Source organism: Palaemon carinicauda, chromosome 1 (assembly GCF_036898095.1).
Source record: "Palaemon carinicauda isolate YSFRI2023 chromosome 1, ASM3689809v2, whole genome shotgun sequence".
Classification (NCBI taxonomy): Eukaryota; Metazoa; Arthropoda; class Malacostraca; order Decapoda; family Palaemonidae; genus Palaemon; species Palaemon carinicauda.
In genome coordinates this window covers 204,955,164-204,976,905 of record NC_090725.1, presented here as the reverse complement: position 1 = coordinate 204,976,905, position 21,742 = coordinate 204,955,164, and the positions used below count along the sequence as shown (strand labels likewise).

The 21,742-nt window shown below is 41.3% G+C and overlaps 1 protein-coding gene across 3 annotated transcripts in view; it reads right to left on the bottom strand.

Moving 5' to 3' along the window:
- Nucleotides 1-21,742, bottom strand: part of LOC137653597 (endoribonuclease Dicer-like) — a 617,521-nt gene that overhangs the window by 108,022 nt on the left and 487,757 nt on the right. For all 3 annotated transcript variants that reach the window (XM_068387145.1, XM_068387137.1, XM_068387151.1), the window contains one exon: nt 11,300-11,477. In XM_068387145.1, coding sequence (XP_068243246.1) covers nt 11,300-11,477 — 178 coding nt within the window. The remainder of the gene's footprint in view (nt 1-11,299; nt 11,478-21,742) is intronic.

The window sequence follows — 21,742 nt, the reverse complement described above, 5'->3', positions numbered from 1 at the left end:
GTCAGGGGACGTATATCTTGATACGACACATAGCAATCTTCACCCCGAATAGCGTTTTCGCTTCGAGGGGGAAGAGTGGCGAAATTGAAGGGGAGCCGTTATCAAGGTGCTACAGATATAGTAGTTTTGGGAGGGATTATTACCTAAGCCTTTTCTTAGAAAAGGAGGGTGGGTCCATCAGAATGACACGGCCATCTCACCCAAAAATATATTTTTCGCTTTGCTTCAAAATCCGTTTTTTGGGCCCAAGCCATGTCGTACTGATGGAAGTTTACCAGAGAAATACTTAAAAGTATTGTATCTGTGGGTTTGTATAAGTGCCTCACCCTTGGGTCAGCTTTTATATGGTCATCCATACCACAGAGAGATATGACGATACCGTTATACGTCATCACCGCTAATCATGGAACAATGTTAAGGCTTCCTGCCCCCTGCAGGGAAGTGTCTTGCTAGACAATAAAAGCTCAAGGTTTGTATACGTGTAGGAACAAATATAAGTATCAAACAGATCTATTTGTTCATATACATCAGTACAATAAGTATGAGTTTTACGTAAGAAAATAAGTAAAAGAACTCTGGCTACGTTTTATTTTTGCTACTAGTGGGGGGAAATAAGATGCAATTACACTTTTAGTCATTAAAGTTAAATGAGTAAATGGAATAACATGTGTAAGTTTAACATAAAAGTGAATAATACATTCAACATATACAGACAATGTTTTTCTACCTGAAAGGGAAGAAAAGGGTTAATGCCACTCACAACAGATGAGAAAATTATCGAGATTATTTTTTACTGTAAATGGTGGATACTATCAACACTGTGTACAATGTACACATGGCACAAGTGTCCTTTGTATAATTCTGCACCTGAAAAATGAACAGTCCTTGTGTCACCAGGGTGACACTCACATAAAAGGATATTGCACTAAAAGGTGTCAACATCTTTTCACCCAAATTGTGAGTCCCAATAAATTCACTGTTCATCGAAGCACTAGATGACATGTTTCACCACACTACCTGCCACTACTACATAATGTTTGATTTCGTGCACTTGCTTCGCATGATGTTTGTAAAACACTCTGGAGGGCTTCCAACCAGTGTATGAGCGAAGACGCTCAAAGTCCATATACTGAAAAAAGTTCAGTGATGAAGCAATTTTTCTCGGATCATGACCTGCGGGTGTACTATCAGGATCTGCTCTGCGAATGAAGTAGGTGAGCTTTGTCCTCAGTTGTTTTAGGGATAAGTTCGATCCTGAGGTTTCGCCTTTGAAGAGCTGTCCTCCCATGAAGTCTGAAGTTCTTCGAAGATAGACCTTTAGACATTCTACTGGACATAAAGAGACATCTTCCTTCAGAGGGCAGATTCTCCAGGGACCTCACCTTTTGGTGGGTAGCTTGTTTTTGCCAAGAAAGGTAGGATCAGGAAAGAGATTCAGTTCTCCCGCTTCTGTGAACTGAATATGGCCCTTGTCTCTTGATAGGGCTACTATTTCACAAACTCTAGCCCCTGAGGCTATAGCAAACAGGAAAATCACTTTTTGGGTTAGATTCTTAAGAGAACAATCTTCATTGTTCAAGGCTGAAGCCTAGTGCAAGACTTTGTCCAGAGACCATAAAATGGCCTTCGGAGGGGGCGGCATGTTTAAGTCTCGCGCATGTCTTCAGGATCTTGGTAAAGGTTTCGTTCGCCAGGTCCAACTGGAAGGCGTATAGAAGAGGTCTAGTCAAGGCTGACTTACACGTAGTTATCGTGTTGGCAGCCAAGCCTTGTTCATGAAGGTGGATGAAGAATGACAGGCAGAAGTCTATTGAGATTTCTTTTGGCCTTTTTGCTTTAACGAAAGCAACCCACTTTTTCCAAGACGATTCGTATTGTCTTCTGGTTGACTTTGACTTGTATTCTTCTAAGAAGTCTATACTGCCTTTTGAAATCCCAAATCTTTTCTTTATTGTCAGGGCAAGAAAATCATGAGATGAAGGTTTTGGGTTCTCTGTGATGAAGCGAAGACAGTCGACTTCTGAACCAGTTGAGATAGAGCTGGGTTCGGTAGAGGGACCAGCCTCAGTTTCAGTTTCATCACCAGAGGGAACCAGTTGCTCTTGGGCCACTTGGGGGCCACTAGTTCTGCAGCTCCCTTGAAGGATCTCAGCTTGTTTAGGACCTTCAGCAGGAGATTGGTTGGAGGGAACAGGTAGATCCGGGTCCATTTGTTCCAATCAAGGGACATGGCATCCGTCGACTCTGCTAGAGGGTCCTCGTATGGGGCTACATATCGAGGTAGTTTCTTGTTGTTGCTCGTCGCGAAGAGGTCGATCTGCAGCTCCGCGACTTTTTACAAGATGAAGGAGAATGAGTCTGCGACTAGGGACTAATCTGACTCTATCGGCTTTAGCCTGGATAGAGGGTCCGCTGTCACATTGCAGAACCCTTGTAGGTGAACTGCTGATAAGCGCAATCTCTTCTTTTTTGCTAAACGAAAGATGGCAAACATCACATGATTGATGTGGGGCGATCTCGAGCCTTGTTGGTTCAGACATTTCACTATCACTTTGCTGTCCAAGACCAGCTCGATGTGGGCTGATCTGTGAGGGGATAGTTTCTTCAGGGTCAAGAGGACTGCCATGGCCTCCAGAATATTAATATGAAAGGTCTTGAACAGGGATGACCAAGTCCCTTGGGCTTTCCTTTGATGGGAGTGACCTTCCCATCCTTCTGTCGAGGCATCCGTGTGGATGGTCACTGATGGGGGAGGTGGTTGTTAAGGGAACAGTCCTCGTTAGGCTCTTGACCTTCGACCACGGCTTGAGAAGTGATCGTAGTAAGGTCGGTACCGATCTTTGTAGATCTCTTCGAGCGTTAGATGCGTATCTTCTCCAGACTCCTGACGCATCTTTCAGCTGTGCTCTTACCACTGGGTCTGTTACTGCTGCAAACTGGAGAGAGCCCAGTACTCTTTCCTGTTGGCGTCTTGAGATGCTGTCGGATTTCAGTAGTCTCTCTCCTCTTCCTTGGTGGAATGGAGAGGCGGTGTGACTTCAAGTTCCAATGGATTCCCAGCCATTGAAACTCCCGAGCTGGAGAGAGTCGAGGCTTCTTGAAATTGATCTTGAATCCCAGATGTTCCAGGAACTGGATCACTTTCTTGAATGCTTGCAGACAAGCAGTCTTGGATGCTGCCCACACCAGCCAGTCGTCCAGGTACACTGCTACCTGAACGCCTTCTCGGCGTAGTTGTTGTACCACTGCGTCCGCTAGTTTCGTGAAGATCCTTGGGGCTATGTTTAGTCCGAAAGGCATGGCTCTGAAGACATACTTTGTCTTCTGTAACTTGAATCCTAGGTAGGAGGGGAGGGGGCAGCGTAAGCATCTTCCAGGTCTATTGAGACTGTGCACGCCCCTTTCGGTAACAGGGACCTTATGTGTTGAAGGGTTAACATCCTGAACTTGTTGTTCTCAATGAACTTGTTGAGTGGCGACAAGTCCAGAATGACTCTGAGTTTGTCCGAGTCCTTCTTGGGAACATAAAACAGCCATTCCCGGAATTTGATGGACTTTGCTTTCCTTATAATGTTTTTGCTCAAGAGTTCTAAGGTATATTCTTCCAATAAGGGGGTGGAGTGTTGGAAGAATTGAGGAAATGAAGGTGGAGACGTATTCCATTTCCATCCTAGTCCATTTTTTATTAGGCTGTGGGCCCAGGGATCGAAGGTCCAACGATCTCGAAAGTGTTGGAGTCTCCCTTCTACCTGAAGCATCTCATTACTTAGGTGGTCCGGAGGGTTTACCACCTTGACCGGGTCCTCCCCTGCCTCGGGAGGGGGGTCTTGAGGAGTCTCGTTGCGAACCTCTTCCTTTCGGACGAAAGGCAGTAGTTTGCCTCTCAAACCCTGGGAGCAACCAGCGGTTGAGGCACCACTTGGAAGGTGGTCTGTGGTTGAGCAACCACTTGGGGCATCACGGTCATGGTAACCATAGGATGTTGCTGATGAGGCTGAGTAGGTAGTCTTGGCTTCTTTGACTTCCGCTTTGGTTGGGGACCCGCATCAGGGGAAGACTCTCTTTGAAGAGATGCCCCACTTCTGGAGAAGGTTCCTATTCTCCATGGCGGCTTTCTCGACTACCTCTTTGACCGCTTCTTTCGGGAAGAGGTCCTTACCCCAGATCTTGGAAGAAATCAACTTCCTGGGTTCGTGTTTCACTGTCGCGGCAGCAAACACGAACTCCCTACAGGTTCACCTAGCCTTCATGAAGGTGTACAGGTCCTTTACTAAGGTGGCCATATGCATCTTGGCCAGGACCGTGAGCATGTCTGGGGTGCTGTTGTGGCCTGCAAACATCTCTATGCAATTCTGGAAGGAGAGGGAGGCGGCAAGCCTCTCTTTTGTCTCTTGCTCCCTATGCAAGAGAAAGTCCGACAGCTTAGGGAGGTTCTCGCTGAACTGCTGTCCCGCGATATTGGCATCTAGCTTCCCTACTGAGAAGGTTAGGTGGACCTCCTTCCATTCCTTCTCATCCGTGGGCAGGGCTAGCGACAGAGGCCTACACTCCTCTAGTGTAGGGCATGGTTTGCCTGCCTCAACTGCCTTGGCAACAGACTGGAACGCCTTCGATGTAAAGGAGAAGGCTCTTAAAGCAAGAGCAAGAAAGGTAAGGTGTTTCTTGCTCAATGCAGAAACTCGTGAGTTGGTGTAACCCGCCTTCTTCAGGCTGCTCGTCAAGAGAGCCTGTGCCTTGTCGTGGTCGAAACCTCCTTCGGGTCCGTCTCCTCTTTAGACACTGGCTCGTGCTTCAGTCGAATGAAGCAGTCAGGGTAAGCGTTAAAGCTCGGACAGAACTGGATGTCATCCAAGGGGACGGCTCCCATCTTCTCCGAGATGTAGAGCTTGCCGTTGGTTATAGGCATATACTCCGTATACCTCCAGGGATTGGTTTCGGAGCAGGGTGGCAGGTCTTGAACTCTGGGTCGCTTGTAAGAACCTCGGGAGGCAGTGGTCCGAGTCGATTCACGGAGCTCATTTGTGATCTTCGCTTTCCGTGCTTTGCTCTCCTTGCGAAGATTCTCCATCAGGGTGGTAATATGGGCCAAAACTGCTTGACCTATGGCGTCCAATGGAGGGGTAGGAGCCGAAGACGTAGATGGTATCGGCTCTGGTGCCGGTAAGGGCGGAAGGGACTCCTCTGCTTCTGACGAATCAACGTCTTCTCCTCAGGGAGGTAGAGTAGACTCTTCCTCTGGATCGTCCCTAAGGAGATCCTTCTCTGTGTCCGTGGACACGTAAGACATCCTTTCCTCCTGGTGGATGTCCATGCCTTGCATCGCCTCACTGACGTCCGCCTCAACTGCGATCTGGACGCAGGGAGCCCCGGGTCGTGTCTGGGGCACGACAGTTTCATTACCCGCTTTGGGAAACAGCAAGCCACGCATCCTGTCGTTTGCAAGGTACGGTCCAAGAGAGTTCTTCTGGAACCCTGATACCCATTTGCGCAGCTTCTCGCGTGCTGCATCCCTCGACTCCGTTGACTTGGGGTCGCCGAAACCCTCGGCCATCATGGCCGAGCAGACGTTGCAGTTCTGGGGGTCCTAATACTGCAAGGTTTCAGTGGTAATAGCGCAGGCGGCATGAGACCTGCACATAGTGTCATCACAAAAGTTTCTACTCTTGTGGTTACAGTAGATCACCTCACACTACATTTTTGGCTCCTCCTGTAAAGAAAGGAAAAGGAAATGAGTATGCGGTTATTTATCACACTTGATAAATAAGTTACATGCAATAAATGTTTTGGTAACTTAACCATTATAGCTTAGGATAATAAGCTAGAAAGGAAATAGGAAACACACATACTTGTGTCTCCTGTCCAGCCAATTGCTGTGACCTCCCCCAATATTAATATTAGAATTTCCTATTAAAGGAAAATCAAAAGAGAAGGGTTCTAACCTCTAGTGTTAGATTAGTGCATACTAGCACTGGCCCTTTCAGAAAGTATTAATATTGTAGGGTAAATTATGAACTGATGACTTTCATCAGTGTATTGAAGGAATACTTCACTTCAATGTAAATTTGGTCTCAACAATAGACTGTGAAAGGATACATAGGGTATGTTGGAAATATAAACTACTGTATAATATATACTATAGTTTTCTGCCTGAAGTATGTACTATACTGCAGAAATACTGGCTTCTACATAAGCATATACTGTAGTTCAGCCGGCATATTATTATTATTATCATTATTATTATTACTAGCCAAGCTACAACCCTATTTGGAAAAGCAAGATGTTATAAGCCCAAGGGCTCCAATAGGGAAAAATAGCCCAGTGAGGAAAGGAAATAAGGAAATAAATAAATGATGTGAACAAACTAACAATAAATCATTCAAAAAACAGTAACAACAACTAGATGTCATATATAAACTATTACCAACGTCAAAAACAGATATGTCATATATAAACTCATGTCAGCCTAGTCAACATAAAAACATTTGCTCCAACTTAGAACTTTTGAAGGTCTACTGATTCAACTACCCGATTAGGAAGATCATTCCACAACTTGGTAACAGCAGGAATAAAACTTCTAGAATACTGTGAAGTATTGAGCCTCATGATGGAGAAGGCCTGGCTATTAGAATTAACTGCCTGCCTAGTATTACAAACAGGATGGAATTGTCCAGGGAGATCTGAATGCAAAGGATGGTCAGAGTTATGAAAAATCTTCTGCAACATGCATAATGAACTAATTGAACGACGGTACCAAAGATTAATATCTAGATCAGGAATAAGAAATTTAATAGACTGTAAGTTTCTGTCCAACAAATCAAGATGAGAATCAGCAGCTGAAGACCAAACAGGAGAATAATACTCAAAAAAAGGTAGAATGAAAGAATTAAAACACTTCTTCAGAATTTTTTGTGCAACTGAAGAAGACAGACCTAATGTGTTTCTCAAAAGTAAATTTGCTGTCGAGAATCACACCTAAAATTTTAAAAGATTCATACAAATTTAAAGAAACATTATCAATACTGAGATCCGGATGTTGAGGAGCCACCGTCCTAGACCTACTTACAATCATACTTTGAATTTTGTTAGGATTCAACTTCATACCCCATGCACTAATTTTAGATAAATCTCGATTAAGGGATTCACCAACCCTAGATCTACATTCAGGGGATGGAATTGATGCAAAGAGAGTAGCATCATCTGCATATGCAACAAGCTTGTTTAACTGGGCCAAACCATATGTCATGTGTATATAGTATGAAAAGTAATGGGCCAAGAACACTACCCTGTGGAACACCGGATATCACATTCCCATACTCACTATGGTGTCCATCAACAACAACTCTTTGAGATCTATTACTTAAAAAATCAATAATAATGCTAAGAAACGACCCACCCACTCCCACCTGTTTGAGTTTGAAAACAAGGGCCTCACGATTAACACGGTCAAAGGCAGCACTAAAATAAGGGCCAATCATATGAACTTCCTGACCACAATCAAGGGATTTCTGTACACAGTTGGAGATTGTAAGAAGGGCATCACATGCTCCAAGGCCTTTACGAAAACCAAATTGCAAACTAGGGAATAGATGATACCTTCAGCACACCTATTAAGAAGTTTTGCCAGAAGACGTTCAAAAACTTTGGATATGGGAGTTATGGATATTGGGCGGTAATCAGTGGGACTTGAGCTACCACAAACACATTTACATAGAGGAGTAACATTACCAATTTTCCAACAAGTGCTAAAACCTCCTCTTCTTGCTAACTTGCGCAAAATAACAGATAACTTAGGAGGTAAGAAATCTGCGGTCTTTATAAAAAACAAAGGAAAAATACCATTTGGGTCTACACCTCCATAAGCAGGCTAGGCTAGTACCTGGCGGCACAGGTCCAGCCGGCAGTGGGTTAATACCTGACGGCACTAGCCGACAGAGAGAGAGAAAGTATGGAGTGGAGGGCTACCTTATTAATGTTGTTTTCAATACAATAAATAAGGGTGTAGGTATTATTGTACCCACTGCCTTCCTCCAGAATGAGGGTTCAAATGGAAGGGGGGGAACGAATCATTCTAGCTTCCATCAAGCCACAAGATCTGTTGCCGGCTACTGCCGGTTTCAGGGATGTGGATGGCAGTCCAAGGGAGGACTTAAGAACACTCTAAGACATAAGGATCTCCCACCGGCAGCTGTCATGGCCGGCACAATCCTTCCCGGAGCCTTGCGTCAGTAGGGGAATGTCGGAGCGGCTATCAAGCCGCCTTTGTAGGATCCCGACCGGCGCCACGTTCTACCTGGCACACGGGGAGATTGTATGACATCGGCCAGAGACATGCGATGGCTAGGCTATTGCTAAAGGACAGAGGGGCAGGGAAAGGGTCTTGTATATTGTGTCGGGAGAAGGCGGCAGGATTGCCGCCATCCCCAAACACAGTTAGAAACTAGATCAATATCGACGACATTCTGGACAGCAGAAGAATATCAATTCTTCAGCCTAGGGTCTGCCGAAACAAGACTTGTCTTCTAGACCGCAAGGGAGAAGGTGGCGGCATCGTACTACCACCTCAGATGCAGACTAGGGAAGCTAGGCCTCCTATGTCAACAACTGTAAGCAGGCAGGGGAGTGACTACTCACCGGGCAGCCCAGATGTCGGCATAAAGACTGAATACTCTGAGTTACTGTCGAAAACCCAAGCAGGGTTACTCACCGGCAAGGGGGGAAAGACAGAAAACACTAGCCTAGTCAAGCCAGAGTGTACTACTCTATGGCAAGAACAAGATAGGGTTGTTGCCCATGGCGGCACTCGGAGGGAAGGAAGGTTTACCCTTGAATCTCAGAAGGAGACGAGTATCGAATTATATATTTAATTCTAGGAGATATACTATCTCCTGTTGAATTGATAAAACGATACACGAGGGTAAACGGGGGTAATGTATGAAAGCATACAAAAGCGCATAGGCTAGGTTAGCCTAGCTCAGGGCGAGATCTCGGCTACCTATATCACCGAGACTCTATTGTACACGATCGACACATTTAGGATGAGGAAAATTATTTACATGATCATATCTTCACGAGTATAATTTTTGCCTAAATAGCTATAATTCATTAAAGCTAAATACCGGGAATGTCGTTCTGCTGACTAAATAAAGCATGCATGACGAACGACAGCGTCCCAAAATGGCGCTTCTGGTGACCGGCTCTGCTCCAATGAACACATCAAATTATGCTAATTTCACTGTGAGACGGGAGCTAAAAATTATACAAAGTAAAGATTAAATACTCAACTTTCCATAGGCAAAAGATGCTGGAGAATCCATAGTAAATTCCTCAAAATAAGCGATCTAGAATACTAGACAAGCAGGGAGAACACCGTGCCAAATCGCTACCAAAATAGGAATGAGCGCCATCTTGGAGCCCTGTAATAGTAGGGGAGGAAGGGTAACCTTGATAATGGCTCCCCTTCAATTTCGCCACTCTTCCCCCTCGAAGCGAAAACGCTATTCGGGGTGAAGATTGTTGTGTGTCGTATCAAGATATACGTCCCCTGACATTATGCGATATCCTCAAGAGAAATTTTAAGGATACTCGCGCCATGAGTTAGAATTCTGGAGACCTATGGTCAATTCTCTGGGAGTATCACTGTAGCCAAATATCCCTTAGAAAGCTGTCTATAGGAAGCTACCATTAGGACGACATGGCTTGAGCCCAAAAATACAGTAGGATGCAGCCGAAGGGAACTTCCATCAGGAAGACATGGCTATCTCACCCAAAAACAGATTTTTCTTGCGTCAAAATCCCTTTTTAAGTGCTTGTTCACATAAAAAGTGTTGCCAAATGTTCTTGAAAATATTTTCATTGAGAAATAAAATTTCAGTAATATTTATCAAGTTCCTCGTGTATAAATTTTCACACAAAATTAATTATTTATCAAAGAAGTCTCTAAAATTCCTCTAGGTGGAATACTTTTGCTACAATGTGTGACTTTAGGCTTAGTTAGTTTACAGACAACTTGGTAACACTGCACTCAACTTGCAGTGAGATGTTTTTTCCAGCTTGAATAACAGTAGTTGGTAGTTTGCATGTACAGTAGATGGCGTTGGCGAGAGTAATCAGCTATTCACCAAAACAAAAACTAATATTTCGTTACCTTTATTAATTAAAGAGAGCACATTCAAAATAAATTCATCTATTAAATATGAACGCTAATTGTAGGCTTATATTTTATGTCTACTGAGTATTTGTGTCTCATTACTAGGGTGTTTGAGGGTTGTCAAATTCTCCTATGCAACTTTATCTTAGTGTTAAGATGCAGGGTGATTTTGGGGGGCATTTTTCTGGAAGGAAAAAAAGAGCTACGTCCTGTAACACAGGAAATATGGTAGTTTTCCTTGACCAGTTAAAAATTTGGCCTTAAACGAGCCCATGGAATTAAATGAAAAAATTATAAAATGCTTGAAAAACAGTACATGATATTAGGAGTCCAGCTACTGCCCTTAACTTTTGTTGAAATCTTTCTTTGGAAAATTTTAGCTAAAGCACAATGGCATAACGAGTTGGGTTTTGCTGAACATTATCTTACAGAGGTATGGTTTGCTTATGAAAGCCACTGGCCTTTACTCCCAATAGTGACAGCTGAAGACATGGTCTAAGTGATTTCGAGTTCATCTAATTTATTACACTCTCATCAAGGAATATTGGGTTGTATTTAATATTCAATTTAAAATAATCAAAATTATCATAGATCAAAAGTAACATTCAGAGATTGACTAAAGTACAGACTTATAAAAATCTTTAGTAGATAATCTGGAGTTCTGAATTTCTTTTCATTAGTAATCTTGACCAGGTTAGTACAACAGTCCTTAAACTTATTGCATTACTACTTGTACTGTACTTAAACTTATCCCTCTTTCCTTCAACAGTATGAGCATTAGGAGAGGTTCACAGAAATAAACAGAATTTTTTAAATAAAATTTCTCATTTCTGATGTTCATATACAGTAGATTCCTATCCTCCTCCCCAATGGCTCATGGTGTCAAGAGGAATGGATAATTTCAACTTTGAAATTGAGGAGACAAGGAATATCTGGCTCGACAGTTCTGGGTTTCTTAATACTTACCGCTTTGTAAAGGGCAAGTATTCATAGAAGTTAAGAAAATGGGATAATTTTCTGGAGAAGAAAAAATATGAACATGGAGATGAGTATCAAAATAGGAAGTTTTACCATTAAAATTCTGTTATTTGCAATTAAGAAATTATCATTAGAGTTTAAAGATGAAAAATTGTCCAGGCATATTTGACTTACTTCAACATCATCCTCGCCATCTTCTGTTACCAATTCTCTTTCCAATCCTTCCTCCTGACACAGATTAAGAAACTTATCAATAACAGCTTGAAGTTTAGGTGCCATGTGCAGTAAATGCTTCTGCAATTCATATTTAGCTGCAACCTTTGCAAGCGTCTCATTGTTAACATAGTACGACCTGAAAAATAATATTCTTGTTAAACCTTTTAAAATAAGTTGCTCTGTCCCATGGGAATACTGCCAATGACATGTCTTAACAAGTGTATTACACGTTACTGTATTTGAGATTACCTTGAAAAAATTGTTCACCTACATGTTATCACCTATGCTATGGCTTTTTGACAGCAAAAAGGCTCTCAAACTGGAATGAAGCCTTTTTCCCATTTGACTGAATGTCTCTCCATACTACTCATAAAATGTTTACTTCAAACTTCTTATTTCAACAGCCTTTTCCCAACTTCCAGTCTAACCTCTTTCACTAATTTCAAGTAATAATTTCATATATATGGAACATATTTACACATTTATTAAAAATGTGGGAAAAGCGATCATTGTTGGGAAGGGATTTGCATTCAAAGTTTATTTTGAAATTGTAGGTGTCAGACAATAACTCTTATTTCATATATATATATATATATATATATATATATATATATATATATATATATATATATATATATATATATAAATATACATATTCATAATGAATGACTTAACCACGTAATTGAGTATTTTATGTGATGGTGACAAGACGAGAAATATTTCGTAAATAGATGAGTTAGTACATGTATGTAATCGATTTATTCGTAAATTTTATTCATTAATAGGAAATAGAGACAAATGGTTCTAGATGTAATTGTGAAAGAATAGATTAAATCACATAGAGATATGAGAGTGAACGAAAGTAGGTAGGTGTTGTTATGAAACTGTAGCCAAAACATCCACTTATTCTAGAATATTCGTATCGCTCATAATGACTCATTGGAATGCAAACCAGGAGGCCGAGAAACAAAGGAATTGTCACATGATCCAGGAGAAGCTTGACACGCCCCGATCAGCCTACAAAAACCCCAGCGAACAGGTAGCCAGCCCTGGTCTGCTTAGCTTTTATACCAAACGGCCCGACTGAGCGAATGCCACATTTCCACATCTGAAATTTTCAGCAGAGTTACAGAAATGTTCAGTGCTCTGACTGTGGACTTTCCGACCAAGTGTTAACGAGTTTGAATTTCGAATTTGGAATGCACCTTTAATACACCTTTTTTGTGTTATTGAGATGAAATAAAAGACACTTAACAGTGAGTTTGACAAAAGCTGTAGGCTACCATCGTGTGTTTGCGATGGCAGCCAGGGGCTCGTTCCCCTTCATCCTTTCCGACTCCCCTCGGGATAAAGTGGAGAAGGGAAGGATAAATAAGCCAAGACTTCTCACCTTGCGGAGTCAAAGGAAGAAGCCAACCTCGTCCACGCAACCAGACATGGAACTACCAAAGGACAACCAAGAAGAGAAGGAGCAGCACATTAACAACAATGAAGAAGCAGCAGAAGGAGAAGACAGCCAGGAAACCCCACTCATCCTACCTAGCAAACAACCAATAGCACGTCAACCCAGCCAACCAGATTCAGGCTCACTCCTAGCCCCGACACGACCTCCTATGCTGCCATAGCAACCATGGAGGCAAAGAATCATCACCTGAACATGATAATTTGACCAAATTGCAGATGACAACTTGTCATCTCCGCCCAGGACAAAGAAACCAAGTACTTTCTGGTGCAGCAAGAGAACGCCCTACACCTCAACACAGCTGACAAGCCGACAACCATCATCATAATCTACGTCCTCGACCTTCCACTTGAACCTGTGCTCAACCACCATTCCATTCTCTCAGCCAGGAGATGTGAGAGGAAATATGGAAGGAGATCCCACAAGTTGGAGGCAGTCATCAAGAGACAACGACCTCTACAGTTCTCCTTCGGCTACTATGGAACCTTTTACATGGAGGAGTACATCCCAGAGTCCCTCAGATGCTTCAGGTGTCAGAAATTTGCACACCACAGGAGCCGCTGCACAGGTCCGGAGGTCTGTGCAGTTTGCAGCAGCAGACAGCAACCTACAGCCCACTGCATCACAAGGTTTAAGACAGGACAGCACACCATTGCCAAGTGCCCCAACTGTCGAGGACCTCACCATGCTTAGCAGAAGAGATGCCCAGCAAGACTTCAGCACATCGCCGACCTCCAGGGAGCAGATCACCATTACAATCTAAGGCCACATCAAACATACCAACCTCCTACCAACCACACCACTCCTCAAACCAACTGCACCTCCTGACCCAATCCTAATCCCTCCAGACATTAAATTTCTAAACTATCCTCTCCTAGAACCCAAACCTCAACGCCCTCAAAGACATCCTCCAAAGTGACAACGATCGCCCTCCAACACCTTCAACTCTTCTTCCATCCCTTCCACTTCCTCCCAGCAAACCCTACCACAACCATCCTCATCCTCCTCCGTACCAGAAACCCACACACCCATCACCACCAATTCCTTCTTGAGTGACTTTCCCAGCCTCCCTAGTCCTGCTGTCAGAAGCCATCCAAGCGCCTCACACCCCTCCACTCCCTTAATACCACCCTCCACTGATTGAAACAATTATGACCCCATCCCTTGCCCCATGGGGACATTCATAGCCGCCATTTTGAACATCCTTTGTAACTTTTTAAAGTCACACAAAATTAAGTACTCACAGAAAGTACAAACCCTAGCCCTTTCATAGTCCCTCCAGTGAACAATCCTAACGCAAACACACACAACAACAAGGAAATTCTCAACAACACTACAGTGAAATTACTTAAGACACAAGTTCGCCTTCCTACAATCCCAAACCTCAGTGCAAAATCCAGACATTATTGTACTGCAAGAAACTACGTTAAAAGAGAATACATCATTCTCATTTTCAGGATACAAAGTGTACACCACATATCTAACACCAACAATGAGAGGATTAACTACTTTCATCAAGAATAGCATTCCCTCAAAGAGAGTACAAAGCATTGACTGTGGGACAGAGGCAGAGATACTCAGTGTTCAGGTGTCTCTGCTAGCCACAACCCTCACAGTCCATAATGTCTACAAATTTCCAACCAAAAGCATCAATGCAGAGGGACTCTTTCCTGCCGCCTCTGAGGATGACACGATCATTACAGACGATTTCAATGCCCACCACCCATTTCTGAAAACATCGACAACAAACCAGACATGCAGATACTTGCAAGCCCTACAGCAGGAATATCCGAACGTAACATTGCTTAACAATGTCAGAAGCAACCCACCTAAGGGCCGGTCATTTAGACCTCACCTTCCTGTTAAGCACCATCCGAAGGGGTGCTAAATGGTGACTGCATTCTGTGCTAACAGTCATCACTTTGCCTTAGAAATTGACCTTAAATTAGAGAAATACCCTTCTCCTCCTCCCGCCCACCCCCACCCCCCAAAAAAAGGTGGAATCCAGACCTTGCCAACTGGGCAAGATTCGAGAAATCTATGACAGAATGGGCTCGTGGATATATAAAGATCCCTCACAATGACATCTCCATCTTATCACTGGACTTCAACAAACAACTAGACGCTGCCGCCAGTACATCCATGCCTCAGAAAAAGTATTCAGGAACAAAGCATGTGGATGCCTGGTACTACAACAGCCACATCAAGGAAACGAATGCAAGAATCAACCGAACCAGAAAGCTCTTCAGATGGCACATAACCGATGAACTTCATGACCTACTTGTTGAAATCACCAAACATTCCTTACAGGTAACACTGGAAGTGAAAATAGACAAATAGTACTCATGGTGCCACGGAATCAACGACACATCGCTAGCAAAGACATGGGGCTGGTTCAACAAGATCTCTGGGAAATACAGCACACACAGTCACCCACCCAGACCCATTAACAGAGGCAAATAGAATTGCAAACAACTTAGCTGACCGAGCCAAAAGCATAAATCTTCCTCTGCAGGAGACATTTCATTGGCAGGCTTTTCTCGGACAAATATTTTTCGACTGCCGGACCAAAACACAGATTAACCCATTCTGTAAAGAAATGCTGCGTAACCCAAGTCTTAGCATTAGCACGCCACATCACTTGCAGTTTTTCTTAAAAAATCCTATGGCTCTTGAGAGCACGTGGGTTTTCTGAGGGGTACAACAGCAGTGGCTTGACCTTACAGTCACCACTGGCATTGGCACACAAGGCTAGAGTTACCAGTCCTTCATGGATTTATGGCCCTGTAGTCTCTTCCCCTCTGCCGTAATGAATATCCTGGGCATCTTCTTCTAGAAAAGGCCAGTTTCATCAAAGTTGAAGACTTGTTGGGGGATGTAGCCATGTTGGGCGATAACCGAGGCAAAGGTTGTGATGAAGTCCGCCTCAGCTTTCGTGTCAAAACTTGCTGCTTCCCCATGTCTCACAACTGAGTGTATCACAGTCTGTTTTTTAAAGTTATCAAAGCCGCCACAACTGGCTTTGAACGTTTCCACTGGCATCGAAGTCTCCCCTCTCTCGGCTGCTTGCTTCCCTTTCAAGTCATCGTAGATTCTGCTGGCCTTTTCAGATATGATAGTCTCGGTCATGCTATCGCTCGCTAACTGTTTCTCCTTTATCCATATTAAAAGAAGCCTCTCCATCTCGTCATGGATATCACTGTGCAGCTTGGAAAGGATGGTTACTCCTTTGGAAGACTTGGTGCTCTTTATAGCACCCTTCGGCTTGAGGATGGTACATTTTGTTGATGTACTCCTCTCATAATGGCTAGCCAGCTCAGTTACTCTTACACCACTCATATTTTGATTATTTCATGCTTTATCTCCAATGTCATCATACACTTTTTCTTTTCACTACCCTTGTTTGCACTCGCTTGCTTTGGACCCATTGCTTATTCACTGAATTCTGCACTGATTAACGTAAAAACATGTAAAAAACCAAACACTACGGCCAATGCTCGAAGATAAACTTTATGTGACGGAGATCAAACGGGAAAGACCGAGCAATGCTGTCCTGGTGAGAGGCTTCTCGTCATACTCGGCCACCTGGAGGCCGTATAGGGGACTGCGTTGTATCTCAAATTTTTCTCGTATCTCAGGACAAAATTGTGCTCGAAATTTTCCTCGTATCTCGGGACAATCGTATATCAAGGTATTACTGTACATGGGTAGGAGTGGCAAATGGAAGAGTGGTAGAAAGGGCATTAATGGATTATGTGTTGATAAATAAAAGAATGTTTAGAAGTTTGAAAGACATGCATGTGTTCAGGGGTATGGCTAATGGTATGTGATCATTTTCTGGTGGAAGGAAAATTAGTTGTAGCAAAAGAGTGGGGGACTAGAGTGCAAAAGGGAGCTAGTGAGGGTTAAAGAGTTAATAAAACCGAAGGTAAGAAGTGAATATCAAGAAAGGTTGAAAATGGCATATAACAGAGTGAAAATAAGAGAAACTGGTAATTTAGGGGAGGAGTGGAAGTTAGTAAAAGAAAATTTTGTTGGGATTGCAAGTGATGTGTGTGGCAAGAAGTTTGTTGGAGACAGCGTGAGGAAGGGTAGTGAATGATGGAATGAAGGTAACAGTGGAAGAGAAAAAGACGGCATTTAAAGAATGGCTACTAAGTAATAGTGTAGAAAAGTATGAAAGATATAGAGAAAAAAATGTGGAAGTAAAGCTCAAGGTAATTGAGGCAAAGAGGGCGGCTGACCTGAGGTGGGGTTAAGGATTGGGTCGTTCATATAAAGAGAATAAGAAGTTTTGGAAAGAAGTGAAGAGAATAAGGAAGGTTGGTTTGAGAATTGAAGAGACAGTGAAAGATGGAAATGGAAGGTTGTTAAAAGGAGAGGAGGTAAGGAAAAGTTTACCGAATGTTCAGGATAATTGGGAGGCAGATATAATTGCTGTTGCAGGTGTTGAGGTGCCAGTGATGGGAGATGAGAATGAGCGAGATTTTGAGAGAGGAAGTGAGGAGAGCACTAGATGAAACAGGAGTAGGAAAATCACCTGGTATGGATGGTGTGAAAGCTGAGATGTTGAAGGAAGGGGGTGTGACAGTACTAGAATCATTGGTGATTGTTTAATACGCGTTTTGTGTTGTCAATGGTACCAGTAGATTGGGTTTGTGCATGTATTGTACCACTATATAAAGGTAAGGGAGATGTGCATGAATGTTGTAATTCAAAGGGTATTAGTTTGTGGAGTGTGGTTGGAAAAGTACATGGTAGAGTACTGATTAATAGGATTAGGGATAAAACAGAGAATGCAACCTTAGAAGTACAGGGTGGTTTTAGAAGAAGTCGGGGATGTATAAATAAGATTTTTACAGTTGGGTAGATATGTGAGAAATATTTAGCAAAAGGTAAGGAGGAGAAATGAAGTGAGCGATTAGTTTAAGGTGAGAGTTGGGCTGAGAAAGGGATGTGTGATGTCGCCATGGACGATTAACTTGTATGTTGATGGAGTGGTGAGAGAAGTCAATGCTTGAGTGCTTGGACGAGGATTAAAACTGGTAGGCAAGAATGATCATGAATGGGAAGTAAATCAGTCGTTGTTTGCGGATGATACTGTACTGGTTGCAGACGAGGAAGAGAAGCTTGGCTGATTAGTGACAGAATTTGGAAGGGTATGTGAGAGAAGGAAGTTGAAAGTTATTGTGGGTAAGAATAAGGTTATGAGATGTACGAGAAGGGAAGGTGGTGCGAGGTTGAATGTCATGTTGAATGGAGTTACTTGAGGAGGTGGATCAGTTAAAGTAATTGTTGCAGCAAATGGTGGAGTGGAAGCAGATGTACGTCAGAGTGAATGAAGGATGTAAAGTGTTGGGGGTAGTGAAGGGAGTGGTATAGAATAGAGGGTTGGGCATGAATGAAAAGAGTTCTGTATGAGAAAGTGATTGCACCAACTGTGATGTATGGATCAGAGTTGTGGGGAATGAAAGTGATGGAGAGATAGAAATTGAATGTGTTTGAGATGAAGTGTCTAAGGAGTATGGCTGGAGTATCTCGAGTAGATAGGGTTAGGAACGAAGTAGTGAGGGTGAGAAAAGATGTAAGAAATGAGTTAGCAGCTAGAGTGGATATGAATGTGTTGAGGTGGTTTGGCCATGTTGAGAGAATGGAAAATAGATGTCTGCTAAAGAAGGTGATGAATGCAAGAATTGATGGGAGAAGTACAAGAGGAATGCCAAGGTTTGGGTGGATGGATAGAGTGAAGAAAGCTATGGTTGATAGGAGGATAGATGTGAGAGAGGCAAGAGAGAGTGCTCGAAATAGGAAGAAATGGCGAGCGATTGTGACGCATTTCCGGAAGGCCTTGCTGCTTCTTCCGGTCTCCTTGGATGACCGTGAAGGTAGCAGCAGTAGGGGATTCAGCGTTATGAAGCTTCATCTGTGGTGGATAATGGGGGAGGGTGGGCTGTGGTACCCTAGCAGTATCAGCCAAACTCGGTTGAGTCCCTAGTCAGGCCGAGAGGAATGTAAGAGAGGAAAGGTCCCCATTATTTTTTTATTTGTATGATGTCAGCTACTCCCAAAAATTGGGAGAAATGCCTTGTTTTATATATATATATATATATATATATATATATATATATATATATATATATATATATATATATATATATATATATATATAGATAGATAGATATAGATAGATATATAGATATATATACTGTATATATATATATATATATATATATAGATAGATATAGATATAGATATATATACTGTATATATATATAATTATTTATATATATGCATATATATGTATGTGTATATATATGTGTATGTATATATATATATATATACATATATATATATATATATATATATATATATATATATATATATATATATATATATATATACAGTATATATATATATATATATATATATATATATATATATATATATATATATATATATATATATATGTGGTGGGATGTCACAAGAACAACCCCAATGCCCTTGAACACTCTAAACAGACAAATGTCTCCTCAGCACAAACTTTCCCCTTACGTTAACAGCAGCAGGACTCTTGGACAAGAAGGACATAAAAACAAAACATAACCTTAAAACTATATTTCTTAAAACTAAACCGAATCACCAATCATAAGAATGACCAAATTTAAAACAAATCATCAACTTCATACTAAAACGATTAACCCAAAACCATCCACAATCAAAATAATCACACTTAAAACTAATTATAAACTTAAACACTAAATATACAAAAAACGTAACATCATTAAAATAAACCAAAGAAAAAACACGTAACAAATCTTGAAAATTATGCGGACACCAACTCAAATTATGAGTTTATAAATATTGCAACACCAACACTCGTCCACAGAAAGCCGAACTGTCTTTCTTGGCGAACTACCACAGCTCTGTGGGTAACACTACACTGTGTGGCAATTTGCCACAGCTGCCTCCCTGATTGGGGTCGTGGTTATAATCATCATCATCATCATCATCATCATCAACAACAACAGCAATCGAAAGTCCATTCAGTCAGGGTCATCAACAATTATATAATCCTGAGTGGTCGTATCAAGTTTCCTATCACAAGTCAGGTCATCAACATTCAATTTAACATTCAAGGAAACTCTCTCCAACACTCCTAGCTAACTAAACTATCGGACTATAATGAGAGATAAATAATAAACTGTTCCTATCATTCAGAATCGCGACAAGCAATATAAATAAAACTGTACTTACTCAAAAAATAAATCAACACCTCCATGCTGGTCGAAATAATATAGTAATGATAATAGTCCAGCATTCACACAACTGCTTCTGGGTGCAGTCAAATCAAAATCAGCATTTACCCAAGACATGCAACTCAGTCATAACCTAGCTAAAACATAAACAAACAATCTCATTTATACCAATAGTCTTTCTCAAAATGAACAATCAATACACTAACTATCTCTCTCTCTCTCTCTCTCTCTCTCTCTCTCTCTCTCTCTCTCTCTCTCTCTCTCTCTCTCTCTCTCTGGATTTGGCAAAAAAAATAGATAAAAAAACAAATGAAAATTAATCCTCCACAATATATATATATATATATATATATATATATATATATATATAAATATATATATATATATATATATATTGTGTATATATATATATATATATATATATATATATATATATATATATATATATATGTATGTACAGTATATTTGTGTTTATATATATACACATATATATATACATATATATATATATATATATATATATATATATATATATATATATATATATATATATATATCTAAATGTATATATATATATATATGTATGTATCTATATATCTATATGTATATATATGTATACATATGTGTATATATATGCATATATATGTATATGTGTATATACATATGTACATATATGTATATAAACATAAATATATATATATATATATATATATATGTACACACATTCATATATATATATATATACATACATACATATATATGCACACACACACACACACACACATATATATATATATATATATATATGTGTGTGTGTGTGTGCATATATATGTATGTATATATATATATATTTTTGGGCTCAAGCCATGTCGTCCTGATGGAAGTTCCTATAGGGTAGCTTCCTAGGGTATATTACAACTACGGCGATATTCCCAGAGAATTTACCTTAAGGTACCAGAATTCTAACTCCTGGAGCGAGTATCCCTCGTGAAAGGGATATCGCGACATATCAGAGGACGTATTCTAGACACGTCACATGGCAATCTACGACCTGAACAGAGATTCGTCTCGTAGGAGGGAGATTGACGAGATACGAATTCGGGAAAGAAAAAGGGGAGCCGCTCCCAAGGCTTCCCTATCCCCCGATTCGTATGCGTGCCTGGCGCCAATCCTGGCGCCATCTGTATTCCTTTTTGCGTAGCTTAACAACTCGGTGTTTTTTCCTGTTTTTCTCGCAAATCTTGGATTTATTCAGCTTTTCATGGCTTCTTCGTCTTCGTTGACCTCGGATAAGTTGAGTATAGTGTCTGTTATGTATAAATGTAGGCTCTTGGTAAAATTTTGAGTGATTAATAGGATTAATCTTTGATACAAGAGCCGTAGCCTACCAGAGGTGTCCTGGACACTGTCACTCGCTAGGTATAAATTAGTTAGTCAGAGTGACATTCCTGGTTGTTTTGCTTAATAAAATTTAGCTATTTAGCTTTACATAGGATTTCCTTTCGTGCTTAGTATTATTTGGCGAAGTATTCGCCATTCTGGCCTACGCTAGGCCATGTAGCCTAGTCGTTTGGTCCTAGTACTTAATGCATGATTATGGTTTTTCCGAGTGTAATTAAAATTTTATTGAAGCTTTAGGCTATATTTTATACATGTTAGACTGTGTGGAATATTTCCAAGATT